This window comes from Pecten maximus, chromosome 16, assembly GCF_902652985.1.
Source record: "Pecten maximus chromosome 16, xPecMax1.1, whole genome shotgun sequence".
NCBI lineage: Eukaryota > Metazoa > Mollusca > Bivalvia > Pectinida > Pectinidae > Pecten > Pecten maximus.
The window spans coordinates 17,953,003-17,975,599 of NC_047030.1; the positions used below are offsets into that span (position 1 = coordinate 17,953,003).

General features: G+C 32.9%; 1 protein-coding gene across 3 annotated transcripts in view; it reads right to left on the minus strand.

The window, feature by feature from the left end:
* Positions 1-994: 994 nt before the first annotated feature.
* LOC117345202 (beta-1,4-N-acetylgalactosaminyltransferase bre-4-like) overlaps positions 995-22,597 on the minus strand; it is a 30,035-nt gene continuing 8,432 nt past the window's right edge. The window contains exons 6-8 of one of the 3 annotated variants that reach the window (XR_004536375.1): positions 6,838-6,980; positions 5,316-5,949; positions 995-3,455 (exon numbers count right to left, since the gene is read on the minus strand). Coding sequence is in view for 2 of the 3 variants with exons in the window: in XM_033908213.1 (XP_033764104.1) it covers positions 6,839-6,980 (142 nt within the window). In the remaining variant the exon portion in view is untranslated. Of the gene's footprint in view, positions 3,456-5,309; positions 5,950-6,837; positions 6,981-22,597 lie in introns of those variants that run through there. The other 2 variants (XM_033908213.1, XM_033908214.1) reach the window with 2 other exon arrangements.

Here is a 22,597-nt window from a genome sequence, read left to right on the forward strand (position 1 = left end):
TTCGCTAGATACATTGATATTATATCACTAGTCTGATAGACACAGCTATTGCAAGGCCAACAAGGAGGAATTCAGTCCCCATCACAGCTGTAGCAAGTGCTCTTGACTTAAAAGTTCTTCTAGTCTTACCCTCCGATTTTTCGCTACGGGAGCTTTCTTTAAATTGATCGGTGATTCAGTTGGTATAATATCCGAAAGCCAAGTTTCCAGAACAGTACATTCTATGTGCTTAGTAATCGTAAGTAAGGCAAGAAGATACATAAGTATGCCAGGGCCGAAGCATCAAGGGTGAAGGCAGATTTCTCCAGGATAGCAGGTAAACTTTCATTCGCAATTTTGGTTACGACAACATCCGGCTAATATTTAATGTAAAAGTGAACCCGAAACCCGGTTATCATTATGCGGCGTGCAATAAAAAGCAAGCAAAATCACATACTATCACGTCCAAAACAATGCCACCTAGGTAATAAAATTCCTTTGAAACATTGGTTTACACAGAAACTATTTGACGTGCATTGCATTACACAATGAATGCAATATTGGTGACGATGTCTCTGATCCGGGAGTGTATAAAATTAGCCTCAAAGTCCGGTATTCGGACCGTTGTTTTTCAGAAAGTAATATGATCACATTGGTATATAATACAAATAACTACTGTCGTAAAAAAGAAAATCGCGCCTTGTAATTAATGTCTTAGATCTACATGTATATATATACCCAATTGTAGAACTAGTTGGCACAAAACAGGAAATGTACAGTAAAGATTGTTTAAAGTGTTTGATATTATATCAAGTTCTGCACTGCCCATTTGCTAATATGCATGGACAAAGTAATTTCATGAAACTGTTCAATACACGGAAAGTTAATGGTTCCTAAATACACTTGGATTTGAAGTGAAAACGCATTTTATTCTAATAAACATTTCCCTTCAATCTTGTGTTTACTCAGAATAGAATAAATGTCACAATCAAAGAAAAGAAAAACAAATACTGCATCATATTAAATTCATAACAAAAAATATGTTTTTATTAAGCATAGCATGTTAACATACAGTATTCAAATTCAATAGAAGTAATTATTTTGATTTACATATATTTGCCTCTGAATTTATCTATAAATCATTCAAATAAGTTAAATAAATTATCAACAAGTTAAAATATATAAGGAAAGACATATTATGATTTTGGAATTTGAACTTAGAACTTAACATTTTGATTTCATTTAAATAAAATACATAATCAAATTTATGATTTACAAATATGAGCCTGGTATCAATCCCACTATTGTAGACTACAGTCAATTACATATATATAAGAGCATGGATATTACAACTCCAATTATATTGAAAATAATTTGAAATCAATATTTTTGTTTCGTGCTTGACCTATAGGCCTCTGTTCCTTGAAATATGAGTCAATACATATTTTTGTGCAAAAACAAAATTATAGTCTAGCTATTCCCAAAACATGCTTAAATAAATAGGCATGTTAAAATGTGATATTGGCCTGCAGATATATTTTGGCTAGGTCATAACAGCTAATATAAGATTACATGAAAGTGGACAAAGGATAATTTATGATTTCAGTTTATGCATATATATACTTGACACAAAAATGTACACAGATAGTATACACAAAAAGTGTCAACAAAAAACAACAAACTCATAAAGAATTACTAGTATACTTGGTATGTTCACAGTAAAGCATTATAATCATGATATGCACATGAACTAGTATATTCTATAGAAGTGCATACGTAAACATATATACTTTTCAATTATGGTTATGTAATCCATATACATAATACAAGATGCACATCAATGATGATCTATGATACAAGAATTGTGCATGTACATTTGTGTATACTATAAATACTGTGATGCCAATACTTTAACTATTTAAACATTTTACTTTATAAATCAAATTGTCATACATTTCAGGATTTAAATTTGAAAATGGCAAATAACATGGAAATTTTGAAATGCCCTATAATAAAACTGTATTATTACATTCTTGTAAATTCCTGTGTACAGGAGTACATTCCTATCATACAATATGACATCATATATGTATGAACAAGTAAAACCAATTCTTATGAGCTGCATTGTAGGTAATTTCTTAGTGCATGTGACTGATATCATTATCATTTTTTTTTCTTTCATTCCACAATTTACACTCTTGTCATTATTTTGATAAAGCTATATAATTATGTAATTGCACTACTCAACCATTTGTTATACCGGGTATATTATAACTAGTAATTGATAAACTGCTAATTATAATAATGATTTCCTGTGTGAAATCATGCAATACACAAATAAGTATAAATTCATTCTGACCTAAAACAATTATGCATATTTATATTACAGGTAGCCATAACTGAATGTTGCTAGGTGACTCTGGATATCCATGCATAACTTTTCGGATGACACCATACCACCATCCATCTACCCAATCAGAAATCAAATATAACGATGGTTTGTGTAAGACCAGAGTTAAGTTTGAGCAGACATTTGGAATACTGAAAATGATATTTCCTTGTCTATCACTTGGACTATGTGTTGAGCCAATGAAGGCTGCTATCATGACGCTAAAATTACTAAGAACTTGTGGTAAAACAAAATGTTATGCAACTAGAATGACACGGTAAAGAGTAATTTACATAAAGATGAAAAAGTATATTCTGTTATAAAGAAATGTATTGTATTCAACCATGGATTTACAAATGCGAGCATGTATGTGTGTGAGAGATAAAGTTTATGGTACACACATTGCAACAAATGATTAATTATTACTATACAGAAATGATATTAGACATGATCAGTTTCACTAGACAGGATTTTGTACAGACCCAATGTATTGTACTTTTTTTTTATAAGATGAAAAAAATAAAGATTTCACAGTGAAATGATCATTGTCTCGTTTTCTTATTTCATAAACTCAAAACAAGCAATCTAGTTATCTTCCTTGTTACCTTCTTTATTTAAAGATACCCCTAACCCCACAATATTTGGCCTGCCATTATGACCCTCTATAAAGATTTTTCGGCATAGCCATATACTTTCTTTTTGCCCCGGATATGACGCGACAGGTGGCGTTACTGGTCAAGATGAAGTATGTGATTGGTCGATGTAGCGGTAAATGCAAATTGCAGATATATGCAGTTAAAAACGAAACAAAGTTAAGATTGAATGTAAGCTGAATAAGCAGATGAATCTTTTCAAATGATACATAGATAAAATTTAATTCCTGATTAAAAATGATTCAAACTGATATAATTCTGTTATCCATGCTGAAACGCATTTTATCGTTAATTTATTTCACCAGCAGTTTTACATTATAGCCACCAGCATTTAAACCATGCCGTTTATCTTTTTAAAAGATATTTCTTGTTTCCAATGGTGTTTGTATCTTGGACAGCATGACCACCTCCGGTTTTAGGTCTTTTTGACTTGTCTGTGAAAAATTAGAAAACAAATTGAAGTGTTTGAATGATCTCTGATTTGTTTTCTAATTGGAGTATAAATAAGAAAGTTGAATATATGTATATATATATGTATAAATTATACTTTTTAATTAACATGATCATTTCCAAAAAATTAATCGTTTCTTCTCTGTAAGTAGTTTACTCAATACAGCAGTTCTTGGCATGTAGGCTGTAATATATACTGTTGTTATTTAGTTATACAGGTGAAAATATGTACCTTGCTGCTTGATATTATCAAACTGCTTCCGAATCTTAAGCACGGATCTGATATCAACATCACACATTGTTATTGCTGACAAACTTAAATCAAGCCTTTTAAACCATGCTAAAATATTCAATAATCATATTTACATTTTAACGGAGAATTTTTTCATTTAATTATTTCAAACTATTTCGGAGCTGCAAATCAAGTGCTGACAGGCTGAAATTGATGACATCACAGTGGAGATTGATGACCGAATAAAAACACTTGGTGTTGTAGGCAATTGGTAGCTTGCTGCCTTTGTTTATCATTTCAATAGGACAATGCAAAGACAAAGTTCTGTAAATATTCTACAATTAATTTCCAAAAGTCAATCCTTTTCAATTGTATTGTTAAAACAATTTGTCCAACAATTTTAATTTCAACTGTTTCCAGAAGTTATATGAGTCCTATCAAAATTCTAGATATATTCTATAAGTACAAGACTCCGTATAGGCATGTAGATTTATCAATGTATAACTACCTGTATGTGCTTACAATTAAATTGCTTAATACATTTTTTGTTTTATTTTGTCATGCCAAAAGTATTTGGCCACATCATTTGATAATTCATGCATTTAGACAAATTTGTAACTGTTATGACTGTTTTATTTTAGCAGATTTTCTTTAAATTTCATATGCATGAACTTAGATAATTCAAAGCTACTGCTTATTAACTTTCACATCTTGAAATTCTCTTCTGTCACCTATATATGTCATTTACAACATGACATTGACCCAGGCATCATTAACATCAATATGCCATTATGAGTCAAACCGAAAATTTCAGTCAGCACATACAATTTGTATGATAAAGTTCTAATGTAATGCTTATCCGATAAATGAAATAATTGTAATAAAAAAACTAAAGACATGTTTTGAAATATGTGTGATAATTTATGCTCATACAAATTAATATGTAATATTTTTGCATAGATGTTTCAATATTTTTTTATTTTTAAAATTAATTTAGCAACATTTTCATTTACAGTATTTATTTTTAGATAATCTTTTTTAGCAAGGATTAAATTGATATTGTTCTTTAAAAAAAATCCTGCCTTCTAGATCTAGCCTACATGTAGAATTCTATATTTATTTATTGATTTTTTTTTTATAAATCCCCTGTAAATTGCTCGAACCTGGCCGAGAGCACCTTTGTAAACATTCCCATCACTTCGGCAAATACCGATCTCTAGCTAGAAGTCTAGGTCTATCCCGAAATAATGTAATAGGCTACTGTAACAGTTATTTGATACATCTCCACTTGGATTTCATAAAATGCATTGAAAATACACAGATGAGATTAATTAAGAGATCTTATGCAATAGTCATGGTGTAGATCGTCCGACCAGGACTTCGTGTCGACCATGATTTGGTACAGGCATACGGCTCTGTGGTAACATATATATAAAAAAACGCCCGTGTACTACTTGTAGCCTAGTCTAGTTTTGTTCACGAACTTCTAGCAAGAATACTGTGGTAAAATGTTCGAATTCTTCATATCTACCTGTAAATATTAATTCCTACTTGTGTATGGTGCACGTGTTATATTATGGATCTCATAAAATTAATAATGCATTGTACTTACGCATTGACAGCCGCAGTTACCTCCTTCCATTCTTTTTCTTTTGATCTATTAGATATCCCCGCACTTTCGCCGGTCCCAGATAATTTTCCAAATTACAAACTCTCCCTCTCTTTGCATACTCTCCATTAATAGATCTACAACTTTCTCCCTCTCGGTCCCATTCGCACTTCTTACTTTGTTTACTTCAGACATGATCCGTTCTGACGTTCGCGTAATACAACTAATTACCCTCACCCCATCTCGTGCTTTGACAGTTTACGGGGGAAAGTTTGCGTTGTTTACACGGGTTATGTACCTCCTTTTAAAAAAGAGTTCTCGGTTGGACCGCTTACATCATCGCAAAAACATCTCAACTTTTCCTCAGCTGAGGACGACCTCAAGTTATTTGAGGAATTTTTATACAAGTCACATTTGAGGAAATCTCAGTTAAGGAAATCTCAACTTGAGAAAATCTCAAGTTGAGATTTCTTTATACCAGCGGGGCCTGGTCTCTAAACAAGGCGTTTTTATATTGCAAAATGCTTGTAGCTCCAGATTTTGACGTGTCTTCTCTTTACTGTGCCGTAGTCTATTCCGCTGGTATATCATGTTTCGACTCCTGGCTGCATCGTAAGCACGCGCTGTCTGGTCACCTCTAAACATACATGTATCAATATATTTTTAAGGAACTTATAAATTGGGCCTCCACGAAACTTTTGTTTCAGTCAACACATTTTGCGACACAAAATAGTTTCTGGATAAAAGTCCTACTACCTTACTAATGTAAGTCATACTATCTCACTAATGTATGTCATACTATCTCACTAATGTAAGTCATACTATCTCACTAATGTAACTCATACTATCTCACTAATGTAAGTCATACTATCTCACTAATGTAAGTCATACTATCTCACTGATGTAAGTCATACTATCTCACTGATGTAAGTCATACTATCTCACTAATGTAAGTCATACTATCTCACTGATGTAAGTCATACTATCTCACTGATGTAAGTCATACTATCTCACTAATGTAAGCCATACTATCTCACTAATGTAAGTCATATTATTTCACTAATGTAAGTCATATTATTTCACTAATGTAAGTCATACTATCTCACTAATGTAAGTCATACTATCTCACTAATGTAAGTCATACTATCTTACTAATGTAAGTCATACTATCTCACTGATGTAAGTCATACTATCTTACTAATGTAAGTCATACTATCTCACTAATGTAAGTCATACTATCTCACTAATATAAGTTATACACAGTCACTATTTCAATAATATAAATGATACTATTTCGCAATCTCGCTAATGTAAGTCATACTATCTCAAGTTATGATTATGCAAATTGACACGTGATTACATTTTTGTCAACAAAACCGACCCTTTCTGTTTGATGTCATTTTATTTCCTTAGGGCTCGTGTCTTGGAAAGATACTTATATTGATTTGTATCATGTCCTCAATATAAAAATGAATATGCTTGGTAATAACTTATCGACAACATATCTTTAATATCACATACTTACATTACAATCCGTAATCCTCTTTTCTGACTTCCACTAAAATATTCGTGTACAGTTTGTGATGCTGAATTTTAAGCAGTTTGTATTTCAAACTATTCAATCCGTCTTTTTGCATTCGGGATGTACAACCCTTCAATAATTTAAATCTGAAAATAAAATTCGACCACACTGGTAAACAACAAGCCACTTGTGAACCGTTTTAGATTAAACAATGGCTAAAAATTGATAAAGAAGTAGAAAAATGAAAATCAGATAAATACAATGGTTTTAGTAAGATATATATAGACATACTTCCGGATGATAGTATACCGGATCGTATGAAAATCGTTTAATTATGATTGCTATTTTGATATCGCATCTGAACAATTTACCATAATATGTTCATGAGATAAGAGGTTACCATCGCAAAGTTTTAAAGTAAACAAGACAAGCGGCTTTTGCAAAATTGACAAAATCGGTAATTGAGCAGTGATATAATATTTGCATAAAAAAAGGTTTAACACCTAAGGATATCCATAATGATATGGTAGCAACACGAGGGAAGGATTCCCCTTCATATGCTTCAATGAAACGGTGAGTGGGCCAGTAGAGTTGGCGTTTCACAGAAAAGAGTACATTCCATTCTGACCGAGGATCTTGCACTGAGAAAGCTTTCAGCCCGACGAGTACCTAGACATCCGACTGTTAATAAGAAGCACATCAGGCGCACATTATCGCGTGTTAATCGTGGCCTTTTTGAGGAAGTTCCTGCCAACTTTCTTCTGAAATCAGTCACTATGATAGAAACATTAGAACATTATTTTACCCCAGAGACCAAACAACAATCGAAACAATGGAAACAACCTGGTTCTCCATCGCCAAAGAAGGCAAATACTGTTCCGTCAGCTGGGAAGGTTATGGTCTCGGTTTTCTGGGATGCAGATGGTATTCTGCTGATAGATTATCTCCAAAAGGGACAAACAATCAATGACACATACTATGTTTCACTTCTGAGGCAGTTACGCGGAAATATCAAAAATAAGCGCCGCGGATAGTTCACTAAAGGTGTGTTATTCCATCAGGATAATGTTCATGTTAACAATTCTGTCATTGTCATGGCTGCCGTTGACGATTGTGACTTTAAATTGATTGAGCATCCGCCTTATTCACCGGATCTCGCTCCATATGACTTTCATCTATTTCACAACTGAAAACAGATATTTCAGGCACCCACTTTCAGTCTGAGGATGACGTCATACATGCAGTAGATGACTTTCTGAACAGTCAAGAAAAGAGGTTCTATAAAAGTGGCATTGAGGCCCTTACACCCCGCTGGCAAAAATGTATAGATACTGAAGGGGATGATGCTAAACAATAATACAATATTTCAGACAAAATTCAAATATCTGGTTTTAATAACCCCCTACATGTTGTGTATTATATCACATACATACAATCTATACGCATACCATATGTCTTAATTTACATATTTTAGATATAACTGCCTTAAATGTCACATATCATGCTATCAAAAAACTGTACCGGGATACCACACTGTAATGTCTCCCAATATTCCCAAAAGCTGTATAATATCACCAACTCACCAAGGATCTTTAAATATGACTTAATTTATAAGTAAAATAAATGTTTATAACAATATGGGGCAAAGAAGTAATTCAAACAGTGTGAACAATGAGGCTTGTTAAATTTTCGAGGCAATCCGCCCCTTTATCAAAACACAATCAAAGTACTGAAAGTACTGTAGGAGGCGTTAGTCAGATGTAAAAGGAGATATTTGAAATAAAGCAAGAACACAAATTAAACTGATATCAACATGACTAAACATTTCCACTTAAATGTGTCAAACCAACCGGACATAATGGTTTTCACAGTCCTGATGAATGTAATGGTTTAGACTGTTCCGATGTACATAATGGTTTTAACCATCTGAAAAGTTGCAAACCTACTTCTAAAAGAAGTTAAACATTTTTATTTCAATCAAACCTTTACTTAAAAAGTAATTTAAATTTTTTCAAATCAACGTCTACTTAGGTACATGTCATTAACATTCATACTTTAAACCATCTTTTATACTTAAGTAGTTCAAAATTTGCATTTATGTGTTTAAAACAAACATATTTTATAGGCCTGGGTATTAGAAATGACGAAACAATAAGATATGCATTTCGATAAGTTAAGCAATACACGATATGTATTGAAAATACAGGGAGTGTCTGCTACTTTTTTGTTGAAAGTGTACAATGTCTTTCAATATCTTGTAAACAAAATTGTGTATTCCTTTCTATTTTGATCTTAGAATAATATCAAAATTAGATTGACAGCTTTTAAAAGTTATTACACTTTTTTTTAACAAAGACCTCATTTTTAAGGACAATTATTTCAAAATTAGATATCAATTCCATCTATTTTAATAGATCCAATGTCAATATTAACAATAAACTGTGATTTGTTGCTTTTTAATTTACCACCAAGATGTAGATAATAGCCTAGTAGCTATAGGTACTGTATATAAATATACAGCGTTTTACATGCAAAATATTGAAGAAAACTTTCATATTTGATATCAATTCAATACGATTGTATAAGTCCCTTGGGGTGGGGAAAGAACCCTGGGCCTATTTTTACATCAGGATTGTGTAAAAATGTCAATTTAGCGAAATTGACCTATTTTGGTCCCATCCTTCAGCCCCCGGGAGGTTAACCCCAACATTCGTACAATTTCGAATACCCACCCCATAACCATGCTACCATACAAATGTAGGTTTTATACCAAATTGTGCAATTAATCCATGAAATGAAATTGACTTTGGGTACAACCCCATAGGGATTGCTACCACACCAATGTGAGTTATATCCATAACTTAGTTTCAGAGAAACCAATTGACCCTTTTTGACCCTGCCCCCCGGGGATCAACCCCACCATTTTTACAATTTTGAATCCCTACCCAAAAGGATGCTACCAGTCAAGTATGAGCTATATCGATTGCTTAGTTTCAAAGAAGAAGTTATTTATGTCAATTGAGCCAAATTGACCCCTTTTGAGCCAACAATTGAATTGCAGTTTAAGGATAATTTTTGATTTTGGCAAGAAAACATTCTTTAAAGGGCATGTCTGCATCATTTTTAATAATTTGCCCTTGAAACTTCGCACACACCTTCATAAGAGCCGGTTCTTTAAAATGTGAATGAAGGTCAAGGTCAGAGAGATAAACTCAATATTTGTAGCCAGTTACACATGTTACATGTATCTGTTTGCCAAATATCCAGCCTTCATGTGTATGTGCAGTTTTGGGTCATTTTTTCATTTTGGTAGGAATTTCTTTTTAAAAGTGCCATATCTGCGTCATTTTGATTATTTGACCTTGATACATTGCACACACCTTTAAAAGGGCCGATTCTTTAAAATGTGACCCAAATTAATAATTTTGAAAGAACTTTGAATTTTCTTCATCATTTGACCCCCGTGACCTTAAATGAAGGTCAAGGTCAAATATAAGTATAACATTTGTAGCCAGCCATACGTTATCGATGCGCCAAACATCAAGCCTTCATGTGTATATTATAGATAAAAGAGCAGAAACCTTTATTCTGCAATTTTGGATTATTTTTTAATTTTGGCTGGAGAAAATAGCTTTATGATTCTTTTCCAAGTGCCATATCTTTCTGCCATATTTTTATCTGATGACAATAAAATATGCACATTCTGTTTCAGTGGACTATGTTCGTTCATATGAAATGAAAAAAATAATCAATATAAGATTTTTATTTTTGACATTCGAACCCATAACAAGTCGTTGGCCTTGACATTCTCTGGCACTATATCATTGAGAAAAGTTTGCCCTAACCACGTGCTAACCAATTTCCAATGAAAATGAAACAAATTATGCTAAAATATGTGTGATGAGTTTCCTATATAAACTATAGTAAAATGTATCCTCTCCCCAGGGGGAATGCGACACATAGGGGGCCATGAAATTAACAATTTTGATAAAATAGCTTAAGAACCTTTTGTACACCATTCTGCGATATCTTGGTCTTAAGAAGAAGACCGACGCATGACGACAGATCAAATTATAATGGTGTATATTATGAGCTGAATGTCAAAGGATTGTAAACTCTGTACAAATTGTATCATATTATCAGGCAGTCAGCCTAAATGTATGTTTCATATCTACCATATTAGAAGTTTGATGTTTTGTACGATATATATATATACTTAATTTTTACACATACATTAAAGGAGTTAGCTACTTTCATAAATTAAGATGTTTTTTCTAGAGTTTACTAGGCCGGATGAAATATGATCATGAGCAATCAGTATGGTCAATATGAGATTTGATAAAATGCCTCTCGTAGTCAACCACTCATGATCACTCAACTTCTTTTTGTAGGAGTCAATATTATATGTAGGAGAATTAAACTCTTGCGATGTCTGTTGCACACAAGTACAAAGAAATACATTATCACTTAAGCCGAAAAAATTCACACTTAAGTAGCAATAACACATAATAGTCAAAAACCCAATATATGTGACCAGTGATAAGAAACAGTACTTATAAGCATTTTTGGCAATTTATCCTGAAACAGCTATATAGCCTTCCATATTTGACATCCCACAGATTGTTGCTTATATATATATAGTTTTAAAGGTCAACATTGGAAAAAACCTAAATGGTTATACATATTTACATGAATTCATAATAAATAGAATTATTGACAAAAAAGTTTCATTTATTTTCACACTTTCTGGAGACCAATAAGGAGATTGATGATCGTTTTAAGGGATTTGTTCGTGACATGAAAATCAAACATTTTTAATTAAATTTCAAAAGCAAATATAGATTTATTTTGAAAGTTATGAGGAATATTGATATTTGAGAAAGTCTTATATTATATGGATTTGATATATCGATTGCCAATAGATATACATGTATTTATTATTTTTCATGAAAACAACAAAAAGTTATATTACATGAAAACATTTGAAAAGGTTGAATCGTGAGCTGAATAATATATAAATAAGACAAGCTGGTTCAATAATAATTTAGCATTTTCATATATATTACGAGTGCGAGTAGCTACTGCAGTAAACCTTATCACAAAAGCCCAGATTATGTATATTGTCTCTGTCGGGGAAGGTACAGCACAAATGACCACCACGACAGATATGTGCCAGTTTTCTTAGTTTAAAAAAATAAACGATCGAATTCCATCACGCCATCACCGATCACGTTAGGTCTACCGATTCATAGATTTGAAACACAGGGACTTCGATCAGTTATCGCAGTAATCCGAAGGGTTCTGGTGTTGATATCGCTGATTAAAGTCTGCATATAGTATATAGGAAGATCGTCAGAAAATTCGGACTATAATCGCAGTAGATATTGTGATTTTGTGGTCTGGCCAGGCTTGAACAACTTATCGTAAACAGTTTCGTCCTAAATAAACAAACGCTTATTTCAGTGGGTCAACAAACAGATTTAAACTTTGTAAGCAACTTGCCTTTAATTCATGTTGATAGATATTAATTTCTAGCGACAAACATCACACTTTGATGCTTCGTGTGAAGCCCGTGTCCACGTGCCTCCATTTTGACAGAGTGCTCGCTCACGAAAACAGACGGAACACGTGATCGCTAAATATCGGACCAAATCTCATAAAATCTCGTGAACAAACTACCAAGTTTTAAACAAAAGAAATGTTGTTAGCCAAAACCTGGAGGGTATTATGAAAATCGGGAATTTGTTTGCGCTTGGTTGTTATGCCGTCTTTATTCCTAGTAGTTAAAAAAGTGTCCTCTGTAAGGTAACGTCAGAATCTCGCAGTTATCTCCCTTCAAACAGTATTTTCGATATAGATTTGCAAAAATCGATGCAGGTGTAGATATTTACAAGACATTATTCTTATTGTTTATTCAAAATAGTTCCTGAAATGTTCACAACATTATAAGCATAGTTAATACATTTCTGTGCACATCTACTTTGAATGACGGACTACAATGACGTGCCTCATACTTGGAACTAATAGTATAAGCGAATCATTACCCCTAGTTATAGAAATTACCACCAGAGTTCTCAAATTCCGGGCTTCCGCCGAAGAGAAATTTATACTGAATATACTTTTTTTCATGTAATAGCACTTTATTTGTAGTCTTGATAGTTTTCATAAATGTATATATAGTTCAACTACATCATATATGAACCGAAAGAAACTACAAAATGAACTGTGAAAGGAAATATAACGAAAATGAAAGTGAGAGATTGTGACGTCACAACTCGTAGGTGATTGTAATATGGCAGGCGTAAACGCCTCCATAAAAAATACAAATACAATCACATATTATATATAAGTACTGGAAATACAATAAAATACAATAAGAATAATGTTTTAGTAACTGGAGAAACCACAATGAATCCTTCGGCAAAAGTGGGCCGAAGGCGGATACTAGCGTGACTGTATCATGTTCAACACTAGAACGCTATGCGACCAACGGCAGATATTTTGAATTCCCCCGCACGTGAAAGTATACCAAAGAGTTCAAAGACGATTCGTCCCTAAATAAAGCAAGTGGACGACATTGTATTGATATCAGATTTCAGAATAAAAATGTTGCATTATCGTCTCTACAGTGATTGATTAAATATTGTGTACAAAGTCTGAAAAACTATAGAAAAATATGTTTAAGATCATTAGAATTATATAGAGTGGTGTGAAAAAACTACTACGAATATTTATCAAGACTGAGAATATAAGAAATACGAATGCCGAAATGTCCCTACAGGACGCTACGGGAAACAGACGATTCGGGCCAAATCGGACCAAGATGCTGTTGCATGATGGCAGGAGGCGACTAAATGTGAGTCTCAAAGAGCAAGTCGCCTCCCGCCATCATGCAACAGCATCTTGGTCCGATTTGGCCCGAATCGTCTGTATTGCTTGAATGTAGAAACTTATTGTTCTATTTTTGATTCGTATGTAAATAGTATTTTACGTTATGCATTGGTAATATGGGGATTTCATAAAGCACCGGATGTCGAAAGCGTACATTAGAAATTCTGTAAAAAAAAATACTTAACTTAATAAGGTGCCTAAATCAACTTGCAATGACTTCGTTTACTGTGAATTGGGTAGATTACCATTAACTATGAGAAAATTAAGAGTGTTCAAATATTGTTGAAACAGTCGGATAAATAGAGGTTACACAACGAGTGGTTGTTGGATATGGAATTTATTTCACACGAGTAAGTTATTTTTTAAAAGTTGCAAAAAACACTCGCTTAAGTTATTTTTTAAAAGTTACAAAAGACACGAGCTTTAGCGAGTGTTTTTTGCAACTTTTAAAAAATAACTTACTCGTGTGAAATAAATTCCATATCCAACAATTTCGAGTCGTGTGACCTGTTTCTACCACAATAATATCGGCTTGAATCAAAGGGAAAAGTGGCCAAGTATAATTTCGCGTATGCAAATAAAGTGTACCGGTGACGTCCGGGACCCGATGATGTGACGTCATTAGATTATTTATGACGCCAATAACAATTGCAGCTTGGGTCAAAGTTCACCGTGTTAGCCAATCGAAATGCGTACAGAGTTTATACCACGTGTGGTATAAACAGATTGTTAATCAACAGCTGTAATGATTAACTGATGGTCTGAGAGTTGAATAACACAGGGTATTGTGGTAGAATCTGGTATTGAAAACATGTCTTGATGAAATGGTAAATGAGAATGACGTGTGGATATGTGACATTAAGAATGAATTAGCCGCTTTAGTTATTGAGTACATGTTTTATTCTAATTCACCAATAGACTATGCTTTTAAAAGCATTGAGCAGAGATTGACCGATGTTACAAAACAAAACATGTTAATAGATATCTAGTTCGTCGAAAGGTAGATTATATATCGATATCTGATAGATAGCCACTGTGTACAGTTTTAAACCTATAGAAAGTAAATATAAATGTATGTGGAGCATCCTCACACAAATTAAATATAGAAATAGGTAGACATAATAATATTACCCAAAGAAATAGAACCTGTAACAATTGTGATTTGGGTGACATCGAGGATGAGTTTCATTTTATTTTGATATGTCCATTATATACAGGTATGAGGGTAAAATGTATAAAACAATATTATTACAAAAGACATTCTGTTTTTAAATTGATCCAACTATTATCTGTTAATAATGTTAGAGTGTTGTCAAATTTAGGTTAATATCTATACTTGGCTTGCAAAAGACAAATTAGTGTAGATAATTTCATATTGAACAGTTTTCATGTACATGTATGTAACACTCTCCTGTACCCATCTGTAGTTGTTTAATGGCATATATCTTATAGAGCTCATCTGCACCCATCACTAGACCAGTGATTCGTTGATTTATTTCACCAGCAGTTTTACAGTGTAAAAACCAGCATTAAAACTCCGCCTTTTATCTTTTTTTTTAGAGATATTTCTTGTTTATTAGACAAATGCTATAGCAAAAGTGTTAAGTAAAATGAAAAAAAAAAAAAAAACCACTGTCATGTTTGATGATTGATAATATTTTATTATTTAGTATTGAAAACTTTGATAGTGCTTAGGTCATGTACCAATGGTAGATCTTTTCTTCTTTGGATTTCTGAAAAAAAATCAAGTTTAATAAGTATTGATACATTATGGTATAGAATAGGCAGAGAAGCTTCTATAAGATTTAAATTTGAAACATTCAAATTTCAAATACCCTGCAGTAAATTCATATACCCCAAATGTTGATTAAACAGATTCGTAAATTCAAAATTAACCTAAAAACATATATATCTAAATATAAATGGACCCATTTAAGTTTAATTAGGGAATGAGGACATACCTGAGGGATTTTTGTCTTCCAGAGTACAGGTAAATATTTAGATTGTATACTGCACAGCATGACTTTAGTGAACTCTAGTATTTTGGGGAGATGATCATGGCCAGCCTCAGGACAGGTGTTGACAATGAGACACACCTGTTGATTCATGTATATCTCAAAGGTAATAAAGGTGTGGTCAATGTCCCTATGGTTTGGATGGAGTGGGGGAGCCCAGGTGATCACCATGACAATATTTTTTTCTGTAGACCCAGAAGTACAGGTATATACTCTACATATATTCTGAATGGACCCACCTTTGAGTTTATTTGGAGATGCCCCATGACCAGGTGTTAATGTTTTTATCAAAGGTGAGGTGTGATCAATGCCCCTAAGGTTTGGGGGGGGGGGGGGTATATATATCGGTCATAATGGGGAAAAAAATATATAGCCTTTTGATTTTATTAATTTCCCACACAATACAATAAAATATATACCGCAGTATTTAATATTTTGCTATGTGCAAAAGATATCATAACTATTATATTCCAACACACTCATTCCTCGATCAATCCCTGCAATTCTGTATCAAATATCTGTTTTGAAACACTAAATAATTTACAAAAAGTATAATATTTAATTTACATAAGACTGATTTATGCTTTTTTCAATTAGTTTCAATTAATGCATTTCTTTCAATAATGGCTTTATTATTCATGAGATCAATGTTAACAGAAGTCATGATTATACTATATAAAATTCTACAGATTATAGCTATCAAATCACTAATCTAATTATAAATATGATATTCAAGTTGAATTGAATATAATTAATGAATAGTTTAAATTATATACACCTTCCAGTTAAAAACAAAATAGACGATAGTATACCAGCCATCTTTTTTCTCTTGTTTTGTTTACTTATTTTCACCGGGCAATAACTAAATATTCACAATGAATTACACAACAAATTTGACTAAACGCGATACAGTAACTATCGAACAACAATTATTTGAAAACCATTTTGAAATTGGTCAATAAATAAAAAAGGAGTTAAACTGAAACCACGTAGCACTGTCCTTAACACCAGCCATTCACAGTATAACCATAATTTGTTTTGTTTACTTATTTTCACTGGGCAATAACTAAATATTCACAATGAATTACACAACAAATTTGACTAAACGCGATACAGTAACTATCGAACAACAATTATTTGAAAACCATTTTGAAATTGGTCAATAAATAAAAAAGGAGTTAAACTGAAACCATGTAGCACTGTCCTTAACACCAGCCATTCACAGTATAACCATAATTTGTTTGTTTACTTATTTTCACTGGGCAATAACTAAATATTCACAATGAATAACACAACAAATTTGACTAAACGCGATACAGTATAACTATCGAACAACAATTATTTGAAAACCATTTTGAAATTGGTCAATAAATAAAAAAGGAGTTTAACATTTAAACTAAAACCATGTAGCATCGTCTTTAACACCAGACATAAGCTAACCAGCGTGGTAATCGCCGTGAAAAGAACGATCACATGTGCAGTCTTCCGAACATAAAGTACGACGGAATACGTTTGAAACACCAGTTTACATAAAAATAATTGCACTTACGTTTGATTCCCGTGATTTGTTATCGGAAAATAGTCTTCTATGAGCTGTCATAAAGCTGACCGTGTTTCAGGCGTACCTTCAATATGGCGTCTAAACAGTAGGAGCAGCAATGCACTCTGGGATAAATTACCCGAACTTCCGCTCGGCGGTGACGTTTGGTAAGCCAAAGAGCTTGTTGCGAATCCCTAGTATATAGGTCTCTGCTTAAAGGTTTAACAGAAAAGCATCGCGGGTTGATTCGATGTGATGGCAGCGCGTGTTATGTCATGAATGTTTTTGTTATTGGTTTTTTCTCGATATGTACATTTCGTCCCGCAAAACTCGGCCCAAACAGCGGGTTGCAGTGACAATATCGGATGGCCAATCCCATATTAAAATTAGTTCGTTTAAACGAAATGGAACAAATATTAAAATCATATAGATGTAATTGTGTAGAAAGGTAAAATTTAGGCATTAGAAACCAAACACAAAGGTGGTCGAAAGATCCTATTATCGTGACGAAAACCGAGTGTCAGGACGACTCGTCACAAACCGACAACATGTACTCGCACAACTTATTCAGCCAATCAGCTGCTGTATCGTGTAAACCAAGTCCCTAAGGGAAGTGTGTTTGTGGGGCCTGTAGGGGTTGGTCTGATTAATTAACATATGGAGTGGGTACTTCCTATAAGCGAGAATAGAGATTATTGGAATAAGGTTTGAAGAACAAACATCCCAGTGGGCACACAACGTCTGGAGAACGTTGCAGTTACGTCAGGATGCAACGTTGCATTTAGGTTGTAGTAATGTTGCAAATGAAAGTTTGGGGAACGTTTTCATACAACGTTCCCACAACGTTACTGAGTTACGATGTGGCAACGTTTTATTTACGTTGTATAGACGTTGTCACAACGTCGTATTATTTTATCTATTTTTTTGGAATTATACAATTTATCGTAGAACTGCTTCAATCTGTTTAAAATATTCTCTGGGTCGTTTAAAACATTTTCATTTTCATCTTTTATTTTTGTTATTGTTTTTTTTGTGTTTGTCTTTTATTTTCTAATGATAGGAAAAATTTTGTGTTCTTTTCTCCTTCTTCAATCCAATTGCCACGTGATCTTATTTGTGCACCATAAGCCTTTACTGTATATAGATTTTCTATTTTTTTCTCAGTTTCTGAAATTTCTTCTTCGTTGTTTTCATTATTTTCATACATTTTTTTCAAGTCATTCTCTAAATCTTTTATTTCATCTTTGTTTTGCTAATTGTTTGCTAAATAATATACTTTTTTCTCTAATTTCAATTTTACACAATTCCCAAGTTTTATCAATTTGATCTGGATTTTTTTCCGCGGTATCTATACATCTAATTATTATTTTTTCGATACATTTTACATATTTTTCATTTTTTAGTAGACTGTTGTTAAGTTTCCAGTATCCTGGCCCTCTGTGTGTATTTTTAATGTCAATTATAAGTGAGACCGCTTGGTGATCTGTTGATTTTATCATTGCTGGCCTTATGTCTGATTTTAGAATTTTTGGTATATATTCTTTCGAAACTAAAAGGAAGTCTATTCTACTTGCTTCTCTATTTGAATTTTTCCTACGCCATGTGAATTGCTGTGTATTTTGGTTTAAAATTCTCCAAGGGTCAACTAAACTATGTTCCTTTTTCAATACCTTAAGATTGTTTATCGATTATTTCTGTGTTGTCTGTCATTTGGTGCATACAAATTTACTAGAGTGTAGACATTATTATTTATTTTTGTATTGATCATTAGTATTCTCCCTTCTTTATCCGCCCATGTATTGATTATTATTTCATAATCAATATTATTTTTAATGAGAGTAGAAACTCCTCTGCTCGGACTTGTGCCAAAACTGTGTTGTATATAACCATTCCACTCTGTGTTTACATACTGTTTTTCTTTTTCTGTGAAATGTGTTTCTTGTAAGAATACTATGTTTGCTTTTTGTTGTTTTATCCATTGGTGTAGTCTATTTCGTTTTTGTTTTTCTCTAATTCCTTGTGTGTTAAGTGTTATGCAATGTATTTTATCTAGCATAATGCTATATTATTTATGTAGATTATATCTGTGCGTTATAAATATCTTATTGTTTCTATAATAAAATTTCTTAAACAACATAATTGGAACATTATGACTTATAATTCTATAATATGTTTACTTAGTTGATACACCTTCAATATGCACATTTATAGTGTAAGTATATATTACTAAGTTACTAGTGCCAAAATAATATCTTGCTAAATACACTTGAAATATCACTACATTATAGTATAATTTATGTAGTACAGTTCATATATTAATGCACTCATATTAATATTACACACTTCGTACATTACTGCATTAATAATATGTATGCACACTTCAATAACTTGGTACATTATTTGATGCTTTAACATAATTTTATACTTCAACATCATTTGATACTTCAACATCATTTGATACTTCAACATCATTTGATACTTCAACATCATTTGATACTTCAACATTTGATACTTCAACATCATTTGATACTTCAACATCATTTGATAATTCAACTTCGCACATTACATTAATAATATGTATGTACACTTCAATAACTTGGTATATTATTTGATGCTATATTTCATACTTTAACATCATTTGATACTTCAACATCATTTGATACTTCAACATCATGCGATACTTCAACATCATTTGATACTTCAACATCATTTGATACTTCAACATCATGTGATACTTCAACATCATGCGATACTTCAGCATCATTTGATACTTCAACATCATTTGATACTTCAACATCATGTGATACTTCAACATCATGCGATACTTCAACATCATGTGATACTTCAACATCATTTGATACTTTAACATCATTTGATACTTCAACATCATTTGATACTTCAATATCATTTGATACTTCAACATCATTTGATACTTCAACATCACAACATCATGTGATACTTCAACATCATTTGATACTTCAACATCATTTGATACTTCAACATCACAACATCATGTGATACTTCAACATCATTTGATACTTCAACATCATTTGATACTTCAACAGCATTTGATACTTCAACATCATTTGATAATTCAACTTCGTACATTACATTAATAATATGTATGTACACTTCAATAACTTTGTATATTATTTGATGCAATATTTCATACTTTAACATCATTTGATATTTTAACATTTCATATATTACTGCTTAATTTAAACTTACAATACGCCATGCAGACTCTGATTTACATAGTCTTATCCATGTTAGTTTCAATATATTGCATTTATCATGTTCAAGCCTTCCCTAACAATGTATCTAACCAAGTATTTCGTGGCGGGAAGGGGGTAACGGGTACTTGCTCAAAATTAAATTTGATAACACAATCAACTTTCTTTGATGAGGGGAGGATTGTAACACTATGCTCCAGACAGGATAAGGAAATATATCAAGGTGAGATATGACCGTATAAACTGAAAGCAAAATGATCGCTAGGGGTCAGCTAGCCGTGTACAATAGGCTACGACAAATTTAGAAAAGGAGATACCTACAGACCATGGGGAGAGTGTTAGCTAGATAAACGGAGAGGAAAACGACAGACTATTTTGAATGACAGAACCAGACATATATAAGACTTTGAATACAAGACACTGCACTAACAACAATTCCCAGAAGAACAGAATGAACGTCGACAAACGAACTATTGTCTAACCGTGTTGTGTTACATGTGTCATAATAGTAGACAGCCAGATAGTTACTGCTCAGCTCCGATCATGGCCTTACGATATACCAAATTTCATACCCATAAGGACATGTTCGTCATGGTGAGCGATTTATACCCCAAAAATGCACTGAAGCGCATCGAAGAGTAAAAAGGGTAAGGCAGGACTTTGTTTGTTTTGTTGGGGAAAGCCTGGGAACATCGTTTTAGATATTAATATTCTGTGTTTGAAAGCCGTGCAAACAGGTTTGTGTTGTGAAACAGAGTCTGTTAAAATGACATTAAACCAAACCTATAAAAATATGTGTTATTAGCCGAAGCATGCTACGCTACACTTACCATATATAATACGTATAGTACAATCAACCATGCGCATCCGACGATGCCGAAGTAGATAATGAACTCCTTGTGACAGGAAGATCGTGGACATTTTAGGCTGTCATGATAAGTGATATGTATTCATCTTTTTAGCTAATCATGCTGGCTGCGGTTTATACCAGTCGTGTGGGGTTGTTTTTAAAGTCATACTATATATACACAGAAAATAATCATCACTAAGTTCGGACATCTAGCAGGCATGATTTCTGTCCTATTTAGTTCAGACATCTAGCAGACATGATTTCTGTCCTACTAAGTTCAGACATTTAGCAGACATGATTTCTGTCCTATTTAGTTCAGACATTTAGCAGACATGATTTCTGTCCTACTTAGTTTAGACATTTAGCAGACATGATTTCTGTCCTACTTAGTTTAGACATTTAGCAGACATGATTTCTGTCCTACTTAGTTCAGACATATAGCAGATATGATTTCTGTCCTACTTAGTTCAGACATTTAGCAGGCATGATTTCTGTCCTTTTACTTAGTTCAGACATTTAGCAGACATGATTTCTGTCCTACTTCAGGTCAAATTAACATTCAAGATTTAAGCTCATCGTATCTACTCGGGATAAAGGTTGTATTAATAGCGATTTTCAAAAATAGTAATTGGCGCAAAAATAAATGAATAATAATAATACTAGTCTTTATTTTCCGAGGATAAATACATGTTATGCCAAAGGCTTATCACCGGGTCCCGGACGTCACCGGTACACTTTATTTGCATACGCGAAATTATACTTGGCCACGTTTTCCTTTGATTCAAGCCGATATTATTGTGGTAGAAACAGGTCACACGACTCGAAATTGTTGGATATGGAATTTATTTCCCACTCGTAAGTTATTTTTTAAAAGTTGCAAAAAACACTCGCTAAAGCTCGTGTCTTTTGTAACTTTTAAAAAATAACTTACTCGTGTGAAATAAATTCCATATCCAACAACCACTCGTGGTGTAACCTCTATATATACACCAATTGGTTCGTAAAACAACGTATAATGGGGGAAATAATAACGTATAAATATTCCATATAAAATACACAATAGATAAATTGTTAACTCTATGAAAGAGAAGTTACTGTTACAATAGATGATAAAAATAACAGTATCTGATATATTACTTTAACTAAATGTTTGACTAGTTTTCTTTTAAAAGCGGTAAAACAGTTGGTTTCCTTGAATTCGCGAGGTAAAACATTCTAGTTTTTGATACTAGAT